This window comes from Falco punctatus (genome assembly GCF_963210335.1).
Source record: "Falco punctatus genome assembly, chromosome: 12".
In the NCBI taxonomy this organism is placed as follows: Eukaryota; Metazoa; Chordata; class Aves; order Falconiformes; family Falconidae; genus Falco; species Falco punctatus.
This window is the reverse complement of record NC_137592.1, coordinates 25,426,108-25,453,873: the sequence shown is the minus strand read 5'-3', so window position 1 is coordinate 25,453,873 and position 27,766 is coordinate 25,426,108. Positions and strand designations below refer to the sequence as shown.

Below are 27,766 nucleotides of genomic sequence, written 5' to 3'. Positions count from 1 at the left end.
TGCAGGTTCAATAGCTGATGTCCAGGCCAACTGACATATGATCATTCATTATTTTTTTATTTTATAATAAATCTTGAAGCCTGGAGGCGTCAGACCCATGCAGATTTCTCTGCATTTTAGTGTCTTGATGGAATAACAACTTCCAAATTTAAAGTAGCAGCATATTGTATTCTATCTCTATAGGCTTAGCTCAAAACAGCGGTAGTCACATGAAAATATATGTCAAGAACACTGTTTTCTCATATTGGAATTTAGGCAATTTGTTTTCAGTCAGAGAGCTGTTTCTAACCTATTTTTGGAGCCCCTCGGTGGCCTGACCATACGTTCTAACATAATTTATGGTGGCACTGTAACATATGGACTTTTCATCATTGTCCAGCTGAAATCCTCGGTTGGATGTGGATGCTACCCCCATACACAGGCTCCCAAGGCAGGTGTTTTAGAGTACTATTTAGTTTTGTGTAAGCTGAATTCATCACCGTGTCTAGCATGGTGTCAGGGTGGTGCTGTGCTTTTTCTTTTTAACAGTAGTAAGATATTTCTTGTGTGTATTCTGTCTGCAAATTGTCAATTACATCTGGAAATTTTTAGCGAATAAACTAATTAATGATGAGCATGAGCATTGTAAGACCCCAAAGCTTCGGGTTCTCATTGGGCTGGGCAATACAGAAGTAGAAAATAAAAGTAATCCGAGACCTTGGGGAGCTTTAGAGTGTTAAATACTTAGGACTAGCAGAAGCAGGAAACAAAAAGATTGTCTCACAAGGTATCACTACTTCAGTCACAAGGTATTGAAACAATATTGTGTTTGCAATAGGTGGGTTTTATTCCTGTTGCATCTTGGTAGGATTGGGTTGGGGTTTGGATGTGAGAGCATGAATTGAAAGAAGAGGGAGGACATCAGGGGACTAGTGTGGGAAAAACAAAGGGAGGATAGTAAAATAGAATGGGAAGAATTGAAGAATTTGGAGACTAGTCACTGAATGCAACTAAATTGGAAGAAATAAAAGGGTTTTTTAAAGTGCTTTTTTTTCTTCCCTGTAGGAACTGATGTAGCAAATATTGTGCAGGTGATATCGAGAATTTTTTGACAGTGACTGAGAACTGTAAAGTGATGTAAACACTAATAGTTAAATAACATTTATTAATGTTGTCTAATACTTACCTTAAAAAAATTGTTATAAAAATGTTTCTCCATATACCTGTGCTTCTTAAGGACTATGTCCGACCAAACTGAAGCACTGAGAGATATTAAAATTAAATTACATTTGAAGAAGGATAGTTCTCGTCGTTCCCAAATTTTTTTCCATCTTGGTGTCTTTGTTTTCGATGTGTACTAAATCTTAATTGCACTGTTTAGTAGATGAAGGGATTTTTTTAACAGCAATATGTCTCCAAAAGGTAGGTTTATTTTTCTGTTGACTGACTTATTTACTACTAAGAGGATAGCAAGACTCAAAAGATGTAAATGCCTATAAACTACACTTCAGTAAATATTCTGCTGGTTTCTGTTTGATAAAGGAAAATAGAAATAATTTTTTAAAAATCATTTGTTCCATTCCCTAGTGTTATATTCGGTGCATGTGTAGGTCATTGGGCATTTCACCGTCAGGCCACAAATAAGTCCCATGCAGAAATGCACACAATTAGCAAACAGAGATGCAACTGAAACAGTTTTCCTTGCAGAACTTAGGCATTTGGGACAGGGCTGTAGGCAGGTTCCTTTCCTGACAGCAAACTTAGATTTCAGAGCCATCTCATGAGACGCTTACCTAAAGCTGCATAGCTGTCCTGGGAAGCAACGCCGGTGGTGGTGGTGGCAGGAGCATCACCTGTTCTTTGCGTCACTCCTTACCATTCACCGTACAGAACAGGGCGGGTGCAGGCTCTAGGCTCATGGCCCATCTCTACTAGCAAAGCTCTTCTACCCGTGTTTTGCATCTCTGCAGCGAGCAGCTTACCGTGCCGTATGGGCACCGTTCTCCCGCTGTCGGTGTGTCACTGAGCACAGCGCAAAGCAGGACTTGGGGGCAAGAAGCAAAACAAGCAAGAACGTGTACTGTTGGTTGAACTCCTAGATTTTCCCTTCTAGAATTACTTCTGCATTTTCTCCAGTGACTGGCTATTATAATGTGTGAATCTACATATTGGACTGTCTATACATGTTTTTAATTTATCCTTCAGTAAAAAAAAAAATACTTTTTTATAAATACTGTGATTTTGTACACTAATTCAAGAATTAGAAAGTGACTGTGTAGCTGCAAAAGAGCTGGCTTAGGGTCATGGAGGTGTGACGCTTGGGCAGGAAGAAATTACCAGGTTCTTTTCCAACAGAACTTTGAGCATGCTTCAGACCTCATTTGTGAGAGAAGGGTCGTCTGGATTAATACCTTTAAAGGAGTTTCAAGCTTTCCTGTAGCAAGTGCTGTAATAAGCCTCTACCTTCTTCAGGTTGGTTATCTGGCTAGGTTTTCTATTAAAAACAAAACAAAACAAAAAACCCACCCACACAGACCTCTACTGATACTCTATAATTAACTTGCTCTTAGAAATCTGGACTACAGTACTGTTTATAAATAGAATCAGTGAATGCATTTAGTTTGTGGTTAAGTTTTCTTGTTGGTATGGTGGGATGGGGGTACTGCAGTGATGCGTTCTGAAATGCTGCGTGTGAGGCTCACGGCCAGCACCGGTGCTGGCACTGATGTGTTTATTGCTTGGACTGCAGTGATGTTTTTTCTGTCTTCTGCAGCTTGAATTCCCTGGGTTTTTTTCAACAGCAGAGCTTTTAGTGTGTAAAGCATTAGTACAAGAAAACTGTAAGAATTCATAATTTTGTTTGTAGAAACCTTTTTTGTAACAGAAATTACACTGGCAGCAGTTTCTGGCAGGGTCTTTCCAGTCTGCTCTCAGCAGGAGGAGAGATGTTTTCATTCACCCTCTTAAAACTTGCAACAATTGTTTCCATTTTTTCAGCTGTTCCAAAACAAAAACAACTTTGTGCAGGGTTTTGAAACATTGTAACTATCATGGCTATTCAAGAATCTTGAAACAGGTGTGCTCCTGCTTTGTTTATTTTTTTTATCCCAATCGTGCTTATATTTAAAAAAAAACAAATAATCCTAACCAAAGAATAGGTGGAAACTTATGGTCATGCTTCATTTGGCCCATTTGGTACAGATGTGTTGCAGCTCAACTTAGTTTTTCTTTAATATGGGAGAGCAAAAGCACCTTTTATAATATGAGCATTTTTGCACCAGAAACTCTCTTGAAAATACAGTTATACTATGAAGCTCAGACTCTTAATTCAGGTATTATTGCAGATCTTTTTAATTACATGACTGGCCTGTCATTTTAACTGTTTGCTTTTGCAGACAGGTATTTTAGAAGAAAAACATTCCATCATTTAAATCTCTGATATGAACTGGTTATTTGGATGTAATCCACAAGATAAATTGTGAAACTGGAATCTCATAACATGGTCTTTCATCATTTCAAGCAAAGTTTCTAGAAAGCCTGTGTAATTACACATGATAATTGTATAATTGCACATCTTAATTATTATATTTCCTCCTTATCAAGTTATATGTATTTGCACTAATTATAGTCCCAAAATGTTTAATTACTAAATTATAGTTGCATATTGGGAGGGGGGTGGGGGGTAGCTCTAATCTGCCAGCTGAAAGCAAGTTTGTAGCTAGCATTTTACAAACATAGTTTTGTTTAAAACACATGTATTTACCAGGAAAATGATGGTATACTATTGTGGCGGTCTTGGTTTGAACAGAAATAAGAAAATGGTTTACTGAGAGAAATATTCATTATGGTATAGCTAAAGACAAAATTGGTATATACCAGCAGATGGAATAGTAGAAAGAATGTGGTATACAGTATTTTTTATAATAATAAATATATAAATTTATTTTTATTACTTTTTATAAATTTTTATAAATTTTATAAAATTATAAATAAATTAATATATAAATATATAAGATTATAAATAAAAGTATATTAAAATAATAAATAATAAAAAATATTTAATTGTTATAGCAAAGCACAAATAAAACAAGTTTTTATAACCAGACATTATCCATAACTTCTCTTTATCCCCACATCACACAGTCCTTCACTCTCACCTCTAATATTCCAGTATCCCATCTGGGCTATCTTTTTTTTTTTCTTTTTTTCTTTTTTCTTTTTTTTTTTTTTTTAAATATATATGGCACTCCCTTATTTAATCAGTGTGGAGAATGCTCCCAGCCTTTGTCATATCAGTCAATAGTGTGTGTCAGTTTGCCTTAGCTTTCGTTCTAAATCGTGTTATTTGGCTGTCTTGCTAAGAAACAGCCTTTTTTTTTTTTTCTGTCTTTTCTACACAGTTTTAATCTTTTGCTCAGGCTCCCATCTTTCTGTATTTTCAGTTACAGTTTCTTGTCTAGCCTTGACATAATCGTTCTTGCCTGTTTATATCCATCTAGAATGTGGTTAGGAAGATTGTTTTTGTAGCCAAATGCCTTTGCAGTATCATGCTTCCACTGCCTTCCCTTTCCCAATTTTTTCAGACTTAAGGTGCTTTTCTTTAAGATCCTTCCAGATCTATTTTTGTAGCCAACAATCCAGTACAGCAAGGTATCTGACTTAAAAAATGTGTTTTAAGATTCTCACCTTGCTTTTGGGAAATTTATATGAGTTTGTTGTTAGTTGTTTTTTTTTTTCTTGTGCCATGTAGCTCTGTATACAAGGTACTAAGATGACAATTTCATCGTGCTGCCTTGTGGTTCTTCAGGTATCTTTAATATGGATGCAGTCAAACTGTCACTTCAACACCAAAAGCAAAGGCAGTTCCTCCAGTATGAGGATGTGGTCTTCAGTCATACTTGCTTGTATTGTCACTTGCCTTCTGTTTCAAAACCACAAGGTCGCTTCTTGGGTGTTTTTCTATAAAGCCGAAGAATCCCCATCCTTGGGCCACCCGATGCGTTTTGCTCCAGCGGTCCATGATCTTATCCTAGGAAAATTGTTTTTGGTCTAAATCCACCTTCTTGCAGTCTTGACCTTATTACTGTAATAATCATAGGTGAGAATTTATGTGCTTTTCTTTGTAGTAACTTACTCTCTTTGAAGTCCTGTATGTCATGCTTTTCCTCTGTCTTGTTCATACTAAGCCACCAGTACGATCTGTGAGTTAGGACTTTGGTTCCTCATATCTTATCACCACTGTTCAGGTGATGTGTTCCCAGAAGGTGTCCACTTCGTGACATTACTGGTTGTTTTGTAGCACATGGTTTCCTCTGGTTTTTATAAGAAATGGCAGTGAAAGACTGGAGAAAGCTTTCACTGTGACAGTTTTACAAATGTCAGTCCATCCCCTGGAACAGAGTTTTGATAAACCAGTATTTTCCAAGGAGGGGAGATGGGAGTTTAATGGAATAATTGAGTCACCAAAACCCAGCAGCCGCTTTCAAAAGGACAGCTTGAGCTGTGAAAGCTGATCTGTCTATACTTGCCACGATAGCATCTTTCTTTTACATTGCCTGCATGCCAGCTGCTCTTACCTACTGGGGGTTTTTTTACCAATTTTGCATTCTTAACTTTTTGCTGTTTAGTATCTCTGTCAGACTCCTGTGGAGTGCCTCTAGGAATATGTCTATTGGAAGAAGATTCCCCATATGTAATTATTGCTGAAGATGATCAGCTGTGATTTTAATCCATTATATATATACTAGGTGGTGTATTGATTTTTGACTAATGATAACTTTTAATAGACCTGTCATGCAGTATCAAGTCAGATTCTTTAGAGAATTCTATAGGCTTAGATGTACTTCATAACCCCTCTATGATGCAGCAACTGTATTCACCTTAAAACAGTTGTGTTATCTCGGTTGATGAGGCTTAAGATGTTCTTCCAAGCATGCCAAGAGGATCACTGTCGTGTACTGTGTTTATTAGAAAGAGATGGTGTTTTGCACCCAAAACCCAGCAATAAGCCTTACTGGTTTTTCATGAACGCAGTTTAATGTCAGTAATGCTTCTGTGTGATGGTAGTTGTATAATTAACACCTAAATGAATTTGGAGTGAGATTAAGAATAATTCTGTTTTTGCTGGAGATCGTGTATGTGTTCTGTGAGAACAGGAGACTTTTGAATAGGAAAAGTAAACAAGCGATCAATTTTTTGTATATCTCAACTTCACGGAATAGATGTGGACAACTGATCTGCCCTGATAGTGGGATCCTCAGTCACTGTTTCCGTGGATGAACTCTTGGTCCTTCCTGCGCAGTCATTGCTGACAGTTACTTAGTCTTGGTTTTCCTGAAGAAGTAATCTTTCTGCAGTTCCTAAACTATAGCCTGTATTCACTCTACTACATAATTGCATGTTTATGGAAGGTGTACTCTGACACCAGTTCTTAAATGTCTCATTTTATCAGTATTGCAAAGGAAGATGTTTTTACAGCTTTTAGTGATTAGGTAGTTCTATGATTATTATCAAGAAAACTTTAAAATTAAGGGATTATTTAAAAAAGATCAGGTTTTACCCTTTTGATTTTAAGAATTTCCTCATATAACTGGTGACATTGAAATCTACTCCTAGTACATGTTTCTGGTTTTAATTGGAATAAATTTTGTCTAATAACCTTTTATTTGTGCATGGGAGATGTGACATAATGTACTTCTAAATATATACTTCCAAGAAAATGAATCTTCCTCTATCAAAAAGACATCAAGACACACACACTTGTGCAAAACATTTTCATTTGTTCTTTTCTTAGCTGAAGTAACATACTAGTATGTGAAACAATAAAATTCTCAAAATACGAGATTAATTTCACATGTTTTTATCAAGGCCATATTTTGTGGAGGATACAAATCCAGAATACAATATTAGAAAAACATTGGGAGACTCTTCAGATACATTGTGCTTTAATTTATAATGTATAATCTATACATACTGTATAAACTATATAAAGAATCAAGCAATCATGTCTTTCAGTGTTATCTATTGCCATCATTCCCCATGCATTGAGGCTCTCACTATAGCTATTACTATAAAACGTTCCCTAAGTACATAAAGGCTCTAATCGTTAAGATTTTTATTACCAGCCACACATACAGAGCTGCAAATTGCCTTGTTTCAGATTTATTATGTATTACTCTAGAAATTCTATAAAGATCAAAAGAACTGATTACAATGTTGACCTTTGCATTAACTCATCTGAATTTAAATTCAAGTGTTTGATTTGGGAAAATAAGTCCATTTATCATAGGTCTGCTACTGAGGGGATTGTGCAGCCCTGATTGGGAGTGCTGAGACCAAATTTATTTATTGAGCATGGGCTTGAAAATTGTTTGTAGGACAAGAGGAACAAAAGTTTGACCTGCCGTTGTGTTGCACCCAGGGAACAATGTGGCAGCTGCCCTTTTCAAATATCTAGCAGTCTGTTCTTGATGAAGAACCAAAAGATGCTTATAGTTTAAATATATATATAACTGCTTTGAAAATGGAAGCCAATGAGCCTTTTCTCACCATGAGATAATTAACTGTTAAATACAAATGTTACAGTCTAGCAATATGGAAGGAGACACGCGGTATTCTGGATTTTAACATTTCCTTTTTCAAGCTTATTTGAAGTTTACTGTCCTGGAAACATAAATATTTATGAGTGTACATTTTAGAACTGGCTCCTCAGCTAGGAGAAGGATGGTAGGTTTATCAATTAATTAATTGTAGCTCATTTAGTGTTCATATTTATACTAGCTGAAAGGCTAGTCCCTTCAGAAAAGTAAATAAAAGAAATTGGAACTAATAGAGCTGGAAGTGTATCTGTACAGTATCTGTATCTGTACAGAGTCTCTGCAGCAGCATTCGCTTTCTTGTGAAATGTTAAAAGAGGAGATTTTGTCAAATAAGTGCAACTTGCACTTTTACACTTTAAAATGTCTGATTTGGCCGTTTCATAGGCTTAGTCTGAGGTGTCAATGTGTGAGACACATCATTTACTACTTAAAAGTATTTCTACTCTGGTTTGGAAGAAACGTTATATTTAGTGTAAGTGTAAGGTAATTAAATTCAGTGAATGCAAGTCCATACCTGCTCGTCAGGTAGTGACAGCAGGTCTACAAACAGTGTGCCATGCAGTGGTGCACAAAGCTGTCTCTAAAACAAGACGTTTGTTGTCTTTACATGGGCACATTCTGACCCTTAACTTAGTACAAGCAGAAATGCTACAGTGATGATGCACCCAGTACATTTGTTAACGATTGATTTGATTTTTAGTTTCCTGTTAAGGAAAATATATCATACTGAATTGTTTCATCAGGAAACACTTTGGTCGGGAATGTGCTGATGTCACAACTATATCCCCAAATGATTCTATTAAAAAGAGGGGACAAGTGGAAATGAAATACCATTTCTGATACAGAAAAAGGCTTGTTTGACACATGGGCTGCAGCAATCTGGACTGAAGTCACTCCAAACAGTCAGCAGGCAGGGCAGACTTCAGAAAACAAAGTTAATATTTGCTCTAGCCCTGAAGAAGTGTGTACAGGTATGTTTAAGACCTCCAACAATGTTTGATTTGGGAGCTTACTGTCAAATGAGACATTTTTATTTATGTATCTGAGTTATACGGCTGAGAAATACTAAATACTCTCAGTGAGAATGCATTTTGTGTATATTAAGAAAAATCCAGCTTTTAAGATGTGTATAGCACAAAGTAAAAATGATGTTGACCCTTAGGGTTCCTCAGGCTTTCCATCTCCAGAGGGCTTAAAGATTACCCATCCTATTGTTCTGCTGCTGTGTGGCATCTTTAAAACTTCATGTTTTAAACTCTAGATCTTCACTTCTATGAGCTGAATTCAAGTGATGATTCAATAATAGATGAGGACTGTTTTAATGCTTGCAAAGTAAGTACATCCTGTCCTAATCAGCCTGAAGTTTTATGGATTCTGAAGTCAGCAAACTTTCAAAACAATCGTGAGGCATATTGTCTCATCTCCGGTATTTATTCCCCTTTTAGACATCTAGCGAGAACCTAAGTGCTCCATTAAAATGAATGGCTGCAGCTTTGGGGGAATTAGCAGGGGTTTTGTTTGGTTTTGCTAGATCTTTTTAGTCAACCACACATTTTGTTATTTGCACGATTGTCTGCAAGTTTGTTTTTGCTATGTCAAGAAATGTGTTCTGAAGTTGGAAGGAAAGAGCTCTGTTTTATTAGGGGTGAGATTTTTCAGCTCAGATGTTGTTAGTCGTTTACTTTCATGAGGATTCCCAAGGAACTGTGAAAACTTCAACTTCTAGGAGCTGCTTTTCCAGAGTTGTGTTTAACTGGGGGGCGATGAGGGGCTAACACCGACCCTAAGCCTCTAGTTTCTTTATTGAGGATTTTTATTTGTAATATTTTACTTGGTTTCATCAGTAGTAATTTTGAAACCCTGTCACAAATCTCTCACAGTATTGTACCCAGTTTAAAAAATAAATATAATAGAAATCAAAATCATAGGTAGCCGCTTGTATAATGGAAAAAAAGGGCAATTCCTTCTCCATAGATCAGAATCCTTAGGCACGTTGTGCAGAAAGTGTTATTCATGGGGAGACTAGGTCTGTTCTTCTGCCACGGAGGCATTCGTTGGTGGTTGACTGATGTCACGTAGGAGACAGGCACTGAAATGTTTGGATTTAGAACGTTGCTCCTGTTTTTAAACTGCAGTAATTTACAAGCGTGTAATATCTTTTGAAAAACTCTGTTAATGCAGATATACCTACAGAAACCATTGGTCGTCCCACGCCTTTCTCCCCTACCTAGGTCTTGTAAATTTTGGAATGTTAAGTCTGGTGGTGTAATGAATAAAACATACTCCGGTTGCCTAAGGATGATCTGGAAGCATGTCATATCTGTTTTCAGGTATCAAGGATTTTTTCCTCTGCTGTTGTCTGTTCATACGTGTATCGTTTGACTTCTAAAACTAAACCTTGGAGGTAATATTCCCCTTAAATATTTTTAAAGGGCAGAAATTGCATCAATATTTAGGTTTCACAAAATACAGTGGTATGTAATTCTTGAATCAATCGAGAGCACTGAAATGCATTCTTTGCTTATGTTGCCTTTTATTAGAACTGGTTTTTCACACCATAAACTCTTGCCATAAAGGTGAAGTCCGTTCAAAGAATTCAAGGGGCGTGGAAAAGTCCCACAATAGGAAAGAGGAATAGTTCATCAGGGTTAAATGGTGCTATAACAGTGGACCATACAAAATGATAGGAAATAACTTCAGAAATTTTAGGCTACGGTACAAATGGGAAATATACTTTTGTTAATTTTAGCCACAAAAATCTGTCTTTAAGTAGTTTGGTATGAAAACTTCTGGAGCTGATAGGCTTTCACTTTGAATGAATTAAAACCATAGTTCTTTCCCCGTATCTTATGATAAAGTAAGACTTTTGTTAGAGGAGAAACTTTCAAAGCTGATCTCACAGGTCTGCAAGAAAAAGCAGGAAATAAAAATGTAGTGGACTGAAGTCAAAGATATTTCTGCAAAGGTTTGTCTTGTGGGAATAGGAATTTACCTGCTGCTTTTACCCTGGCACCAGAGATTCAGGTAAACTATTTAGGTGTGGAAGGAGTTAAGTATTTTTAATGGTGTCTTTAAAAAAAACAGCATTTCTTTGTGTATCAGCTTGGGTGAATAGGAAATTTTCAAGGTTCAGGACACTTAATATTGTTTGAACCTGATTTAGTTGAGGTTAAGGATGAGCTAGACAAAACTGGAGTAGGTCAAGTATGCCTGTGTCACTCGATTTCAGAGTTACTAAGACTTTTTTTCCTAAGGATTGTTGTGTCTGTTGCTTTTCCAAGAAGGCATCTTGAACCATGCAGCTAGTACCACTTCCCCACCACCCCAAGGAACAGGCATTTCCTCAGTAGTTCCCATCTTTTGATGCAGTATCGGACAGACGACCTCTGATTTAATAGTAAGCCGAATCATTGCTTTTGAATACAAACTGCTTTGATAACTTTCCAGAATTTTCTGTACATATTCTTTGTTCAGTTGATTATTTTCCTCAGCACGTGGCTATATGCAGGAAGAACTTGAAAACGTTCCCAGATATTTCATGGCACTTACAGCACCTTTTCAGCGAACGTGAATTTCTTGCCAACACCATTCTTCCTAATTACTATATCACTATGTGTTTATGATTTTTAAAGTTACTTTTTTAAAATAACTCAATATGTATTTTCTTCTGTGCTACTTAAATATTTGTGGGTCGTAATGCCAAATTCAGATGGCTCTTTCCATAAATGTTTTTTCTCGGCCACCTGCACAATTTAATGCTATCGAGGGTATGATATACACAACAGTGCTTTCTGCCAATATATACGGTTTCTTGAATGCTGCCACCAAATGCAATTTCTTTAGAGATTCAACCAAAGTTACAAGTGTGCCAGTTTGTTGGGGTTTTTTGTTTTGAGTTTATTTGTTTGTTGGTTGGCGTTTGTTGTGGTTGGTTGTTTTTTTTTTTTTTGGGGGGGGTGTCCATTACTTGAGTTTTTTATTTTCTCTCACTCCTCTTAAATTCACTGTTTCCAGTTAAGCTTGTGGAATGCAGCATTTACCCTGTTGGTATCCAGTTATTAACAAAATAAATGAGCTTTGTCTTGACCAGCAATTTTCATTTTTCTAGGAGAAATCTGAGCATCTTATTAACAGTTGGGAGCTTACCACACTTTCTAGTGTTAAACCTACCTGCAAACCAAACCAGGCCTAATAACATGCTGGGTGCTCTTAATTCAGCCTCCATTCTGGTACAGTATAAAGTCTAGGTGTTTGGTAGGAAATGGAATAGCCCATCATCATAGTATTGCTTCAGCAGCTAAATAAAAGGTACTGATCCAGAAACTTGTGTTTATTAAGCAATCACAGACAGGCATTGGCAGCAAATGAAATGCAAACTTAATAACTCACTTTATAAATTGTGCCCAGGATCCCACTACAACCGACTTGAATGGCAAGTGGTGGGTTCAGCGAGGCTTTGTGTTGGTAGTGTTTACTCAACCATCTTGGGGATGGGAAAAAGATGAGTCAGTTTATATTAAGCTGGTGTCTTCAAGCTTTGAACAAAGCAGAGAGATTCACACAATTCCCCAAGCACCATTTCTTGAAGGGATAGTCACTATTATCTTTCAGCAGATTCTTGGGTTTTATCTTGCAGTAGAATTCTGTGAAGGTGTGCTTTTCCACATACAAAAATACTTTTATGATATTCTCTACACATGGTACCTTCTGCTTTCATTTTTGCTCATTTTCCTCTTCCTTCCCAAACTAAAATCAAATATGTATTCCAGCATCCCACAGAAGAATGCTTACTTTTTGTACTGGTAGTGAAAATACTTCCCTTGACTGAAAGTGAAGTTTGCATCTTGGAGACCATCAGATTGACCCAGAAATAGTCTCTGAAAACTTCCGGACATGTAGAAATTTTGAGCATCAAGGCTGTCACTTATAGCTGGATGCAATGTATTTCCATGTCCATACTCTTCTCCTTCCATCTCACCTTGGCTGTTTTCTTGGTGAGTTACATCGTGCTCTTATACATCTAAGTGGTAAGCTTTTAGGGCAATTTGTCTTTATTAGGGACTAAATTAACTCTGTGTTTCTGGAATAACATATACATATAAACGTAAAATGTCAGTATTTGGTTCAAGATCTTCTCTGTGACAAAGACCATCTTTTTGGCTTCTCCTGATTTTTTTTCCTCCCTTAGTAACAGGGAAAATAACTTTCTCACTCCTCAAGGGCTGCTTAAAATTCCCTTATCATTTTGCAAGGAGTTGCTGATAGCCACAGGCTGTGATTCTGTGAAGTATGGTCTCTACCCAAGGTGGGTGGAAAGTCAGTCTTCTCCAGGACCTGGCAAAATGTGCTTTACAGCTTTGCATGTGAAAAAATGATGTTGTTCTCTGTGCCCTGAAACACATAAAATACAACAGAGAGAAAAGTGTTCGTTACTGGATTCCCTGTGTAGTCAGGACCCAACAAGCGAGTTACTCCTCTTGTCTTTATCTCTACCACGATGCTTCATACGTAGAGGTTATGCATTTGGTAGCCAAAAGTTGCCTATACGTGGTTTTATCAGGAATTTCAGAAGCCTGAGGCAGCTAAAGTGTTACATAGAGACCAAAACTTACTATTGCGGATCTGGCCAAAAAAATAAAATTGATGCAGCCAGAGACATTAGGGGAAAGTGAACGGTCTTTCCCCCATGAACAAAATAGCATAAAACTACCAAGGAAATGCACGTTGTGTGCCAGGACAACACACAGCAGTGGTATTTCATCTTGCTGGAGGAGTGGATAGCGGAGAGAAGCTGCGTTCTGCTCCTAGACCACAGGCTTTGCCTTCCTTTATGAATAGTGTTTGGGCATGGCTATCATTTTAATGCATTACAAATGTAAATTATTATAAGGAACTATGGGCTCGCCCTTAAGAGTGCACTGTGATGTTTTCCATTATGTAGGGCTTGATATCGTACAAAGAGAACCTTGGAACACTCTTATTGATAAGGAGGGATTTTGAGAGTAAGATAATGCAGTTTAGTCTTCCAATCAAAGTTAGTGGTGGCTTTGCACAATGCATTCATGAGCTTTTGGTAGGATACATCTTTAGTATCTACATTATGTTAGTTTTGAAATGTCATGTGCTTGATATGTTTGATATTCCAATGTGGGACTGCCATCAAGCCTAACAAGCTTGACAGTTTCTTTTAAAATGTATGAGTGGAATTCCTACTTTTTTTTTTTTTCTTCCCTATTAGAACCTACTTGTTTCCATTTCTTCTGTAATAGAAGTCATGAATTATTTACATTTGATATTTGAAGGCAAGATGATGGAAAAGCTTGAGAATGTCCTGCTAGGAAAAAATATATTTATTGTAACATATCTTAAAACTTACTTTTTTTCTACATCATTTTGCTTAGGGAGAAAAAAAAAAAAGTTACCTTAAGCCTGAATTTAGCTTGACCTTAAGAGTACCCAATGAAAAGTTGGTTTCTGAGCTTCCAGCTTGCTTATGTTTATCTCTACTGGCATTTACAGTTTGGAACAATAGTTATAGTTATGCGCTAGAAGTTCAGATTGCAGAGAAAAAAGTGGGAAATAAAGAAGGATTTCTAAAATCTACCAATCGTGCAAGCTTGCCTGGTGTACATGTGTGTACAGGCAAGCGCAAAGTAATGAGAAGTGTCATGTGTGTACACAATACTGTCAACAGTGAAACTGGCCAGCTTTGTACCTGAAACTCCCCTAAAGCCTTTTTCCTGCTGTTTCACCACCTTCTGGTGAGAATTTCACTTGAAATGCAGGAAAATTGTTTTGTGGCCACTAATTATTTATATGTTGCCTAACCTGAAGGGGAAAAGGTAATTTTATTTTAGCAGTTCAAGTGTGTAAATTTTGTAAGGTCTGTTACTGGTCAAACTGTACAAATTTTAAAAGGTATTTTATCCCAGATACTACCAAAGTGTAATGTTTTAAACCAAAATTTTCTGATACCTGAGTTATTTTCTTCACGTGGGAGACTGTTAGTATGCTGCTATCTGCATCCCCTTGTGCCTAGTCTTCCTCTTGTCACATTCTCCTGAAAATAGTTTAGATGCTGTCTGGCTTGTGTTTCCCAGGCTGTAATATAGCTCGTTGGGTGCCCCTGTGAAAAGCAAAAGGTAACGAGGTTTTCATGCAAATGAAACTTGACTGGTTGAAGACTTCAAGACTGCGCAGAGCTGCGGGTGCTATGATAGGAAAGCATCCCAGCCGAGAGGGAGACTTAGCCGAGCAGGTCGCTTCTGCCTACCTCTGTCTGGGGCTGCTAATCCAAACTGCTCTCCCAGTCGCTGGAAGCGTAGTGGTGTGGAAAAGATGGGATGGAAAGAATGGGACCTCGCTGTACCGTCGGCTGTGAGCCTTCCATCAGTAAGATAACACTGTGGCCTGCAGTGCAATGCAGAAAATGGGGCATTCTCTTTAATTGCAGCGGCTGGCCATTTGTTTTTCATTTAGTTATAATTTATTAAACTAAAATCCCTTTCCCTTTTGAAAAGAAAAAGGCATTACTTGCAGTTTGCATTCTAGTCATAGCATTTTTCATCTGGTTATGGATAATAGTAACAATCTAACATTAACGTGTTTAAATATGTTCATGGCTACGTAGATTAATGGAACTGATGTCAGCATGTTTAAAATTAGTTTTAATGTAAGAGTAAAATGAAAATACTTTTTAACAAGTTATTTGGCTCGAAGCTCCATTTATACGGTGTATGTTTCAAGCTAATAATCAGGGCTTACCGTGGGTCAGCATGTCATATCCCAGTGGTGTCTAGTGAGACGGAGGGTTATCTTCTATGTCAGCTAGATAACCCTGTGAACAGTTTTGAGCGGTGGAGATAATGGGACTGAATTCTGAAATGAGGTAGAACTCCGGAATGGGGCAGAATTCAGAACAGGAGCTGGAAATCTCACACAGTACAGCGCGGTGTGAGCACCGTACGGCTGCTTCTGAAGGCAGTCACCTTTTGGCATCAGTAGTCACTTATGTTTTACAATAATCCTTCTTGATAGGGTACAATTAAAATATGAGAGAATGGCAAATCAGGTACATTTTCCTATAGCAAAGAAAGGTGAAGTAAAATAATTACTTCCTTGCTACTGGTGCTATTTTGTTTATCTAATCATTTTTTATTTGAACAGAGATACTGCATGATAAATCTAATAAGTATTTTTTCCGTGTTTTGGACAGCTTTTACTCTCCTCTTCAAGTTATGCTGTCCACAATTATTGTGCGTTAACAAATTAATTATGGTTTATTCTTTTAATAAAAATGTAATTTTTTACGTACTTTGAGGAAATTGTAGATCGGCTTTGTGGCAATAGATACACTTCCATACTTCAGGTTTTTCATTTTTTATTATTCTGTATTTTACTGGTTTTAATTTTATAAATAAGAAAAAGGACAAATTTGTTGCACATTTATGAGAAGAATAATTACATTGTCTCTGGTTTCATACCTTCTCAGATGACGCAATAGGCTTCCTAATTGCACGTCTAAATCAAACCAGTGATACCATAATTGAGGTAATTCAGTCTTCATACAAAATGTAGAAACAAATTATAAACTGCTTGAGTTTCAGGTTTGTTTCCACCTTCAGAGCTACCACAGTATATACTGTTGAATTCCTTTATCAGCTTTTGGAAAATGGACTTTTGCATGTACATATTTACAGTCTAGATATCGCCAGGTCTTGGGATCACCGGTATTAGACGTGGGTTTTCTCACTGTCTATTGTATCATTCATCTCATGTTTGCCGTCAGTTTTAGCCATAGCATAAGTGAAATATTTAGCACTGACGAACATGCTCGTTCTGTTAGCATTTCTTCACGCAGCTGATAACCACGGTTGTTACTCATAGCAAAAGCTTAGTGACTTCTGTAGCCTTTGGTCAGCCAGTAGAGGCCACTCATAGCTTGCTACTGAAGCTGGGCAGTCATTTGAAAATGGGGGGTTTGTGTGCAGGGTTGATTTTTTCAATCCGCTCTGAGAAACCTTATGCTGCCACGAACTGTCATAGTATGACTTGTACCCGCACAGAGTTCTGTTATGAGTAATTCTGCTTATGTATGTAAATGCATTTAATATTGACTTTTTTCTGTTTCCTGTAATAAGTCCCATGGCAGCAGGAATAAAAATCACCTTCAGTAGTATACCTCAAGCAGTCTTAAAGAAAATGTTTTTTGATGACATCCTTTGTTGTTGGTACAATCTGTACTATGTTTATATTACCTTACTTTAATGAAGTAAGGGAAAAGTATTACAGATTACTTTGCTGAGGGAAGGGCAGGAGGGTCTTGTTTGTCTGTTTTTCATGCTTTTCTCAAATGAGGAACTGAGCTGCAGAAAACAACTTACCGAAAGTCAAAACAGCAAGCCTGCAGCAGAGTGAGGAGTTGAACCTGCATCTCCCAGGGCAAGGCTGGTATCCTAATCGCTGCCTCGCTCCTTCCTACTTTCTGTATTGCCGTGTGGGTAACTTCACTTAGTGATGATAATTTTACAAGTAAAAATATTATTTCTGCATTCTAGATCATACTTAACTAATAAGGATACAGTCCCAGCACTACTGAAATCAAAATCCTGTTGACTTAGTGAAGCTTTCACCCTAGAATAAAAGAGACAGCTAAACATCATAATAGAGACTTTTTTTATACGCAGTATATTCCTGCAGCATTTAATTAGTAGCTCTATGTACTAAGGAAAAGTTGGTTGCATTTAAATAAAATTTCTTGAATATTGTTATTTACAGACTAGTGAGGTAGCAAAATTTTCGCCTTTGTTTTGTGGGGTTTTTTTTGCCATAACTAATACAGTTCAGCTAACTGTCCGGAAGATTTTCCCTTTCCTAATATAAAAAGTGAAAAGGCAGTGCTGTGTGGTGTGTTAATGCCATCCTGAGGATCTTACATTTGCCTTTTACCACCAGGTTTAACTAAAAGCAAAATAAAATCTGGTTTATATTTCCTCTTGAGACTTACAAATCAGCCAGTTTGTTGCAGTGCTGTGAGCTGCTGTTTTGGCAATGGTGCCACATAACTAATATTTAATATGAAATACTACTATCTCAAAAGCAGCTTTCCTACTGACCTCCTTACAGATGGGACACTTACACGTTTCATTTTACCTGATACTTTCTCCATACACCATATAATTTATTTACTTTTTTAACATGATACACAAGTACTTATTTTCTCTGCTTTAATAGCTCTTCTGGCATCACCATATCAGATACCTAAAGGCAGCATGTATGCACTGTTGTATATCATCACAGTGCATCATCACACTTATTGTGTTACTTATTCTATAGTATATAAAAGCTTGTCCCTTTGACAAAGATTTAGGACAAAACGTAGTCTGTATTATTTTCTGCTAGTGTTACCCTTTAAAACAAACAAAAAACTTTATGCCCAGGCCAGTCACTTTACAAAAGTCTTTTTTGTTTAAAATTTATAATTATTTAATTTCAAATTCATGTTACTATAAAAGCAGAGAAAAATTGTGTAACAGCGAAGATTTACAGAGAAATTCGTTGTTCTGCTTTTATAAGTCAGAAAATTTTCCATCTTTTCCTGAAGGAGCTGTGTTTAGTAGCACTTTCCACCTTTTAATCTCTGATACGATAGTGGTTTTTTTTCTATCTGTTAATCATTCAATTGAAAACCATATATGAAGAGAGAAACATATTCTGATCAGTTGTGTGAAAGGAAATTTAGAGAAAACTCTTAACAGTGTGTGAAACCACTGGAGAGATTGAGGAACTGGAACATGTATTTTAACTCCAAGAAACTTAGTGATTCACATTTTACCTAGGGTGCGTAGGTCTTTTTTTCTTTGTTGTTACTAAGAGAAAACAATAACACATGTACAGGGAGATGTGTGTTTGCTTTAGGATTAAAGTCCTTGTCTTTTGACCTATTTTTCTCGAGGTTTTGCTCCTTCCTTATCACTTGCGTATATTTTGCAAGCAGAATGGCAATGATCCATTGATTTTTGCAACACTGTGTTAGTAAGGGGCCAATTTTCAAGAATTAAAATTAGAGTAGCAAGAAACTGGAACAGAACTATTGTGCCAGTGAACCACGTCTTCATGAAGACTTTGCAGAGTTTGACTGAGCATCGTGTAAAGGTAACCTGTACATTAAAGAGATGCTTCTCTGGAATGGTCAGTTTGGGCCCTTCAGCAAGAGTGCGCTTCTAGAGGGAATAAAAATGTGATGGTAGTGTCAAGCTAGGGTTATGGCAATGATTCAGTAATGTATACTGTGAAAGCTGGTTTTATTTTCTTAGATTTTTATTTTGCTCCAAGTAAAAGAATTTGTATCTATGTTTTTTTTAAAGATGTATTTTAAATCCAGAGCTTTGTTTAGTGTAGGTGCTTCCCAATACTTCTAGTGAAGAAGGGTATAAAATGAGTGATAACAAATTGATGTCTGAAATTACGAAAAATAGCTTGTAATCAGTGCAAAAATACATAAAGAATACATAAAGAAATACATAAAGAAAAAATAAAAAAATTTTCTCTATCTCTTCCCTTTAATACAGTTTGATTTAATTTCCTATAAATTGGCAATTACAGAACTGTGAGTTATGGGAGTGCCATTGTGATGCTGTAATTTCTAGTGCAAAATCCTGTCGTCCAGGATATCATTTTAGTTGCGCTTTGTTTTGGACAACTTGTTTTGTGGAAAATGCTGCCTGAAAAAATCAGGTTTGCTACTGAACTTTTCAAATTGTATTCATCAATATAGTGTTTTTAGGGAAACATACTACAAATACGTGAACCCAGAAAAAAGTATGTTTTCTTCTTCTGAAATTTTAAAGATTTTTTTAGTATAATTACTTTTCACATGTATTAATCTGTTGTTGATCATAGCAGTTAATTTATAGAGTGGAAAAAGGAACGTATTCTTTCATTTAGAAAAGTGGTTAGCTCATTTGTGCAACTAGCGTTCAGCAAAATTTTGCTGTGGTTTTACTGCGTTTGCATAGTATGAATGTGACATGCTGTGATGGCTAAGTTAAGCATTCAAGTCAAATGCTTCCATAATTATTTATGTGGATTCTTTAAACACATCAAAATTATATAGATTGGAAAAGACCTGTAATATCATTGAGTCCAAGCATAAACCTAACACTGCCAAGTCTACCAAATCATAGCGAGGAAACAGCATCCTGTAAAACACGAGCTTGGTAATGTCTTTTTCGCTGCATGTGCTATGGATTATTTGGCATAAAATCCAATTTAAAATACAAAAGTGTCATTTTTGGTATTTAAAAATCACTTGAAATTTAAGAAATTTATTTTTTCAGTAATGGAAAACATAGCTGAGGTACAATTATGAATAGGACACAATCTGTATTTTTTCAAAAATGTTATTTCCTAAGCTAAACATAAAGAGGAAGTGTACTTGTTCACTTGATTGTGTGATAGCATGGGGGAAAATAAGGGAAAAGAGGTATAGCTGGGTATGCATTTTAAGTATTAAGAAAGTACTGTGTTTGGAACACATCCGTACATCTGTATCACCCTTAATAACATGCTTTAACTTTTGGTCAGCCCTGAATCACACAGGCTGTTGGACTAAATGTTCATTGCAGATCCCTTCCAAATGAAATAGTCTTTTTATATTATTAGCACTTAACAATAGTTGCTGTGCTCGACGTTGCTGCAGAGTGAAATCCTCTCTTGTCCTTTTTCTGTTTAATCCCACCGTGTTTCCATGTATCACTTCTGAAGTTTGTGGTATGTGGTATCTCAGGCAGCAGTGTACTATGTTGTGTATTTTGATGCAAAACTCCTTGGTCTTGAATACTTTTCTATTTTACTGTGTCTTATCAGTGTAGGTCACAATTTCTCAGGCAAAGCAATCTTTGCAAAACAGGATTCCTTTTTCTCTGAGTTGTAATACCTGTGTTTCAGGGACCCTGTAAACAGTATGCAGCCACCACCTTCTTGTCTTACTCAAGCAATAGTAAAAGGACTTGCAGCCGGAAGAAATTAAAGAGTTCCAAAGATAACCCTAAAGTTTATTCATATTAAAACAGTTAAATCAATTGTAGATTACGGTATCTCTTGGGCAATGTGTTGCTGGGGAGACTTTGCACAGGAGGAAGCTGACAAGCAAGGAGGGTCAAAGGTTTCCCTGGTTTCCCTTTACACTCCTACTTATTTTCTGCTTTATGCAACTAAGCCACAGGACAGATTGCAACTCAGTTGGGCTGTGTGAAGACCTGTGGTAGTTCTTTTGTACTTTTTGAAGGTTGATATTGTTCTTCATCCTCTAAGACATCATTCCTAGTCATTTGCTACATCTAGTAAACTTTTTAAAAGCTGATATTCTTAAATAGAGGAAATAGAAATACTTCCAATTTTTATATTATAGTTACCTATGTTCCAGTGTGGTTATGTTCAGTTATGGGGTAGTACAAGTTCTAGAAACACAGACTATTAAATATACTGCTAAAAAGCTTGAAAGAGGTTTTTGGGCATTTCCTAAGCCTTTTCATGTCTCATAGAAATGAACTTTTGAAGGCAGAATTCTGTTTGTGTCTATATGAACTATAGTGTGCCATGACATTATTTCCAAAGGTTTATTCTTCAAAAGATTTGGGAAAAAAAAACAAACTATTGTATTTATATTATTAGAAAAACACCTGCTGCATGTTTTTTCCTGCGAAGTATGTGGCAAAAGTGGTCTACAGCACTTGTTGTTATCAAAGCATGCTTTTTCAGATTGCACTTTAACTTGCCAATGGCTCAGGTGCTTGCTACAAAAAAAGAGAAGGTGCACCCTCCCTCTCTTTTTCAGAGGGAGCGGTAACATAAAGACATCAGACATAGGCAAGGAGAATCTGACGAGAAGGAAGACAAGCCCGTTTCAATTCCAGTGTCTTTTCTCAGATGGCTTAGTCCTGGGCACCTTCACCCCTGTGGCTAAGAGCCATTAAGGACCGTAGCCGTCAGTGCTAACTCTACAGTGTCAGCTCCGAAATTAAGTACGCACAGCTGATTTAGCATACAAATTAGTCAAAAACTAACACTCTTGGTATATATAAGGGAGATGTTTAATAGTGTGTAAGAATTGACCGTTACCAAGAGGAGTGATGTTAATGAATGAACTTAAAGCTTAAAACAGGCCTGATCTGTTAGATTTCTGAACGCTCATCACAGCAGTTCAGATTCCCTGATACACGTGTGTGCGCTGACATGCGTGCCAGCATACCTTCAACTGTGAAGGAAAAGAGGGGAAAAAAAAACCAACCAAGTCTTACTTGTGCAAACCTTCAGTGCTGTTTCCAAACGGGAAGGTAGTACTTACTTTACCCCCGAATTCTTCTTGTGCACTGGTATTTCATCACCTAAAGCAATTCTAGATAATTACGCTTTTTGGGGGGGGGGGGGGGGGTTGCATGAATAAAGAATCTGAACAGTTGAGAGGGTATTTATTTTTATTTTAGTGCCTTGCAATCTGCTGCCGCTTTCTGGAGCAGTTGGCGCTGTCTTCTGTAGCGAGTCAGCAGATCTTTGGAGTATATTTTTCTAACTGTGAGCTGGCAGATAAAGATGGGCAATAGGGTTGTCTCTGGCTTTTTACACCCTGGGTAAGTTTTGCAAATAGGAATTCATTTGCATTAACATATTGTGAATCTTACGATAATCAGCATTCAGTTTTATTCAGAGAATCTATAAGCATGCATTATGAGTTTGGTTTTATAAATATTTTGTGACTACTGCAGCTGTCTGGGGGTGTGCAAGAGAAACCTGAGCAGTGTACTTTGTGATCAGTTGTAACTGTATTCCAAGCAAGTTCATAGCCTCATACAGATTAGTGGAAAAACATGCTTCTGTAGTTTATATATTTTAAAACTGGCAATTTATCAAGTGGTTTTTCTTGAAATTTCCATGCTTATTAAATTTGAGATTATGTATTTTGAGTAAGCTGGAAGCTTAAACTTGTTTCCATAAGTATGGCTACAGGTAAACAACCAATTTTGGTCCAGAAAATAGCTTTTGCTTCTGTCAACATGTTGTTTATTTTCTCCCTGAGATAAAAAGTTCAGTTTTCTGATATTTGTACCAAGATAAAGTCTGTAAACAAGATTAATATAGTGTGGAAAAGGTTGTCAGCAGCCCTGGCAAAGGAAATAAGTTGCCTGTACACTGAACATACTGTAAACTGAATAAAAGTGTCAGGTCCACCATGAGATAATGTGATCATGAACCTCTAACAAAGCATGACATAGGCACAGTCGGCTTTTCTTATAGCCAGAGTGTAGAAAATGGATTACTATATTCCAGGGATACCCACTGGAATAGCATGAAAACCTCATTTTGAGATTAATGTGGGATGTAACTCTCAAGAGCCGAGCTACATGTTTACTTACAGTGTTAAAGTAACAGTTTACGTATTAATCTTGAAATTTGGAAATGACATATTAAAATACTTGTTTGTATTTCTCGCTGCGTCTTTGTGAATTGACATTTCTTGCCCTTATTATTAGGTGAACTATGACATTGAAAAAGTAACGTTTGGTCGCTGGTTTATTGTTTAGCATGTGGCTCTGTCAGGCTTCAATACGGCCGGTAAAACAGGGAATTCCAAACGTGGATAAAGCACTAGGTGCTGTTCCCCCACGTAGCTGCCATGGTTTCCTCTACTAGGGACTTGGATGTCTGCATACATTTTTCTGCGGTAAAGTATAGCCAGTTCTTCTCAGCTGCCATCAGCCAGAAGAGTGACAACGCTTTAGGGTTTCTCAGTTCAGCCCTTAGTGACATCATTCTTCAGGCCAAAGAAACAGATTTTGGTCAAGTACTTCAACCACGTAGAGCTTTCAAATTATTCAGTGTGTGTGCTTTCAAGAGTTTTCCAGACTTGGAGCTCCAGCTGCCCTGGCTTTTCTCCATTGTGACACCAGATGAATAGGGATAGTACTCTTTAATGAGTGCGTTGTTTTAGTAATGAGTAGGCTCTTTTATCTGTGAATCTTCTGCTTAGGTATTTTTGGCAAGCCTGAACCATATAAATGTATTATCATTGAGGTTTTGTGGTCTGCTTTCAAAACTGGCAGAACATCTGACTTCATTCCTGCTTCTGGTCATCTACTGACTATAAAACTATCTCCAAAGAACTGAAAACTTGGCCTTGCATTCTTTGAAACAGGAAAAGTTTGTCTTCTGCTCTGGTTCTTCAAGCATGAGTTTCGTCAGGGTGGTCTCTTGTTCTGCTTTTAGCTGTCGACATGTGCAGAAAATTAAGCAGGTTCTTAAAACAAAAAAAAAAAAATAAAGCTCTTTGAATGCATTCTTGAGCAATACCAGAATATCATCATGTGCAGAAGTGGGCATGTGCTGTCCTGCATTCTTAAGATCATTCTTGAATTGAGCATATTATGTGTGGGTTTGGTACGTATAAAGCACTAGGCAAGCACTGCAGTACAGTGTGGTAAAGCCTATTTTATCTTTGCTTTCTATCCCACATCAACGTGAATTTCAAAAGTTTTGTGTTGGGATACAAAGGTGGGGAGCATTTTTTAATACATTCATTGCTGTATTATCCATAAATAAGGATAGCATGTTGAATATGATTTTCAAAACATCTAACTTTCATTTTTTGGAGATAAAGTGCTTCATGGATTTTTCAAAAGTAACTTGAGCCCCTGACATCTGTAAATGTCTGATGTCTGACATCCAATCAGGATTACACATAAAGGATTTTGGTAGATCTCGTATAGCACTTTCTGCACTCGGACTTTACTTCAAAATTGCAGATATTGCTTATTGCATTTACTGTGTCTAGTGTACGGTCTGTATTTTGTATTTAGTATTGCTGATAAATTTTCTTCATAAACAATCACTCTGTGTGTATGCTGCCTCATTATTCTAACTCTTTCTCCCCCCCTACTTTTTCGCATTAGATAACTCCAGGACCAGGCGGTAGCAGGAAAACGGTTCACTTGTCCCAGGATTCTCTTCACCATGAGTGAGTGTCAGTGATGGGAGTTATAACTTTTTATTATTGTTTGCCTTACAGTACTACCTCTGCCCCAAGGCCACATTTTTGCGACTGTACAAATGTGATAAGAGAGCCTCAGCTCAGTTACGTAATGATCTTCAATAATAATATTTATAATCCTTTGTAATTAATTTTATGTTTCTTAAGGAACCATGAAGTTCAGTGCTTTGTAAATTTATTTTTATTAAACTGCTAAGTATATGCTTTACTAAAATGCTACACTTCTTAAGGCTAGATATCAAATATTTGGGGATACAATTCTGTGTCTAACTGTTAATAGATGTAGCATGCACAGCTTGAAACAAAATTTGCCGAAGATGCTACATAAATCAGATCCTCAGTATAAACTGTTTTATGCTACTAATCCACTTCTCTTGCAGCCCATAACTTGCTAGCATGTGTGTTAACTAAAGAGGTTTTGATTCTATGTTATTTCTACCCTACAGTAATTCAGCTGGTATTTTATGGGGTTTTTTTAATTAAAAAAAAACAAGTAAACAAATAATACTAAAGCAAATGGACAAAATCCTAAAAATCAGTGTGATATGAATATCACTTTCCCGTTACAAGATCTTATTCTTTATGAAGGGGTTTTAATGCTTAACTATGAGACGTATTCAAATTACTTTGATTTTTTTTTCAATAGAAATATGTTTTACTAATAATTTAGTCTGTAATCCACTAATTTGCCACAAAGCAGCAGAATTTGTGTGGAGGAGAATACCCCAGTTTGCTGCTCCTCCTTGAGTGTTTGCTGTTGACGCTGCTCAGAGACAAGACACTCGTTTTTGTGGAATTTAGATCTAACCCATTATATTTCTTGTCTTTATCAGCTTCTGGATGTTTGTGACCATATTTGCTGGGTCACTTGCAAATGTGATGTTTTTTCTTTTCACATGCTGCCAACATCAAAGTTGCGTGTGCATGAGATCTCCCCCCTTTTCCTCAGACTTTTGAACTGTTCCGTGCAGTTGATAAACATTTCATGTCCAAAATATATAAATGTCTACCTTATCCCAAGGTATACTTTTAACTTTATTGCTGTCATTCTTTTCCTTAATCAACTTAAAATTAGAAAAAGGAGTTAGGAGTATACAGGTTTTGGTGACAGCTGGTCTTGTATGCAAGAATTACAGGGTTGACTGCTCAGCAGCAAACTCACAAAAAGTGACAAAAAGCCACAAAATTTTCAGATTTGTGACTTTTAAAAAACAACAACAAAAGTCATTTAAACCTGACAATTCTATTGAATTTGCTTCTTCTCAGTTTGTTAATTGAAGTAAAAATTTGAGTGTCATATGGCTGCTGTAGGGAAAAAAATATTTGAACTACATATGAAAAAGCGTGACTAGATTAAGCTTATACTCTTTGGTTACACTTCCAGAGGAATTCACAAACATAATAGCAGGTAATGTGATGGCGGTTTTGTGCAGTATTATAATGGATGGAATTATTTTATGCTTTGCCTAAAACCTACTGCTTGTTCATGTGAGTAATATGTAAGTACTATATGTAATATCAGCTCCCCCTTGTTTTAATTGTTTTTCCTTCTTTGTATTTTGCAAGTATCAAGATTTGCCCCAGGTTTGTATAATGCTTACTACAGCTACATTCAGATGGTAATTCAGTTCTGTGTGCTCACAGTGTGTGTGTGAACCAGTATTAATATGCTTTTACTGCTACTGAGGGAAAAGTCACATCGTGAGTTCTTGTCCCTGCATGTCAATGTCTTGGTCAAAATTCTCACCTCTGTGAAATAAGGCTGCCAATACTCAAAATTGTACAAGTGTATGGAGATAAGAAGTCATTGCATTTATGGACTTTGGATTTCACTTTAGATTCAAACTCAGACCTCAGCCTGTGCAGTAATGCACTAACAACTACCGGGTAGCCCACAGTACTTAAAAATCTTTTCAGCTATAATCATTAATATGTAACACTTCAGTACTAAATATGGAATTACTTTTATTTATAGCACATACATTACAGTATATTAAAATACTATCACTTATATATTATTTTAGCTTGTTTGACAAAATATAATTGCCTATAAAGCCAATAGCTGCTCAGAAGTGAAATTTGTGGTGCATTCTTTCAAAACTGTTACATACTTAGAGAGTTCAATAAAAATATCCCATTAAAATAAAGCATCGCCAAAGGCTGTATTTTCCTGGCAGACAATAAAATACCCAAAAGCACGCACAGACTGGTCATATGACAGCATGTGCTTTGTTAGTTATATTGTTAAACTTTTCTTTTTCTCCCACAGCCACTGGTTTAGCCCTGGGGCTAGGAAGGAACATAGCCAGGTAAGAACAGCTTTGATTAAGAACAGTTTACTTGAGATGTATAAAGGAATTTAACTACCTCTGCTCCAGAGGTAGTGGGCTAATGTTTTAAGAAAATATAAACAAAGCAGGTATGATTTCATATTTTCTTGTAAGGAAATACATTAACAGCAGTGCATTTCAAAAGGTCCCTTAATTAAAAATCTTTAATTACTCATTTAATTTCAGTTAAATTATCTTTGAGTTTTAACAGGTTAAATGGAAAGTCTGATTATTATTATTATTAATAATGATTTTGTTAATCCTAGTATCTCCAAATGTTGTGTGTCTCAAAATGCTGGAAAGCAAAACATTTAACTTACAAAATCAGGAAATACAGAGCAGTGACGAGAGCAGGTAGGCTTCTGCAGGAAGGACTTCAATTCCATTTTTCTGCATTTCACCACAGCAGTAAAAAAGGAACTGTTAAATGTCCATCATATTGCAGATATCGGTGAAAATATTCCACTAGTTAGTCTGTTGAGCCCCTACCCTAGGAGGTCCAAGCCTAGAGATGTGGTTGAGGGAACGTTTAATATTTGATTAGCGACATGACACTTACTCCTTTAGCTTGTCTTCTGACATGGAGGAATACCTTTCTTTATGGATGGTAGTAAGGTCTAAACAGAGCATACTGTCCAAGAACTATAAAAAAATGTGAAAATAAATTTGGTTTCATTTCATCAATATACAGTTAACTTGAACTATTCAGTAAAAGTAGTTGAATATATCATCAATGCATTGGAATTTAAGACTAAAGTTTCATAGTACGTTTTTTAAGTTGCTAAAAATGGATACAATGTAGTTGATTTAATTAG

The 27,766-nt window shown here is 36.6% G+C and overlaps 1 protein-coding gene across 2 annotated transcripts in view; it reads left to right on the top strand.

The window, feature by feature from the left end:
* The window catches only part of GPATCH2 (G-patch domain containing 2), a gene marked incomplete at its 5' end in the record, with an annotated part of 126,372 nt that overhangs the window by 62,176 nt on the left and 36,430 nt on the right, over positions 1-27,766 (top strand). Inside the window, 2 exons of one of the 2 annotated variants that reach the window (XM_080408452.1) lie at positions 24,524-24,588; positions 26,891-26,930. In XM_080408452.1, coding sequence (XP_080264578.1) covers positions 24,524-24,588; positions 26,891-26,930 — 105 coding nt within the window. Of the gene's footprint in view, positions 1-24,523; positions 24,589-26,890; positions 26,931-27,766 lie in introns of those variants that run through there. The other variant, XM_080408453.1, reaches the window with a different exon arrangement.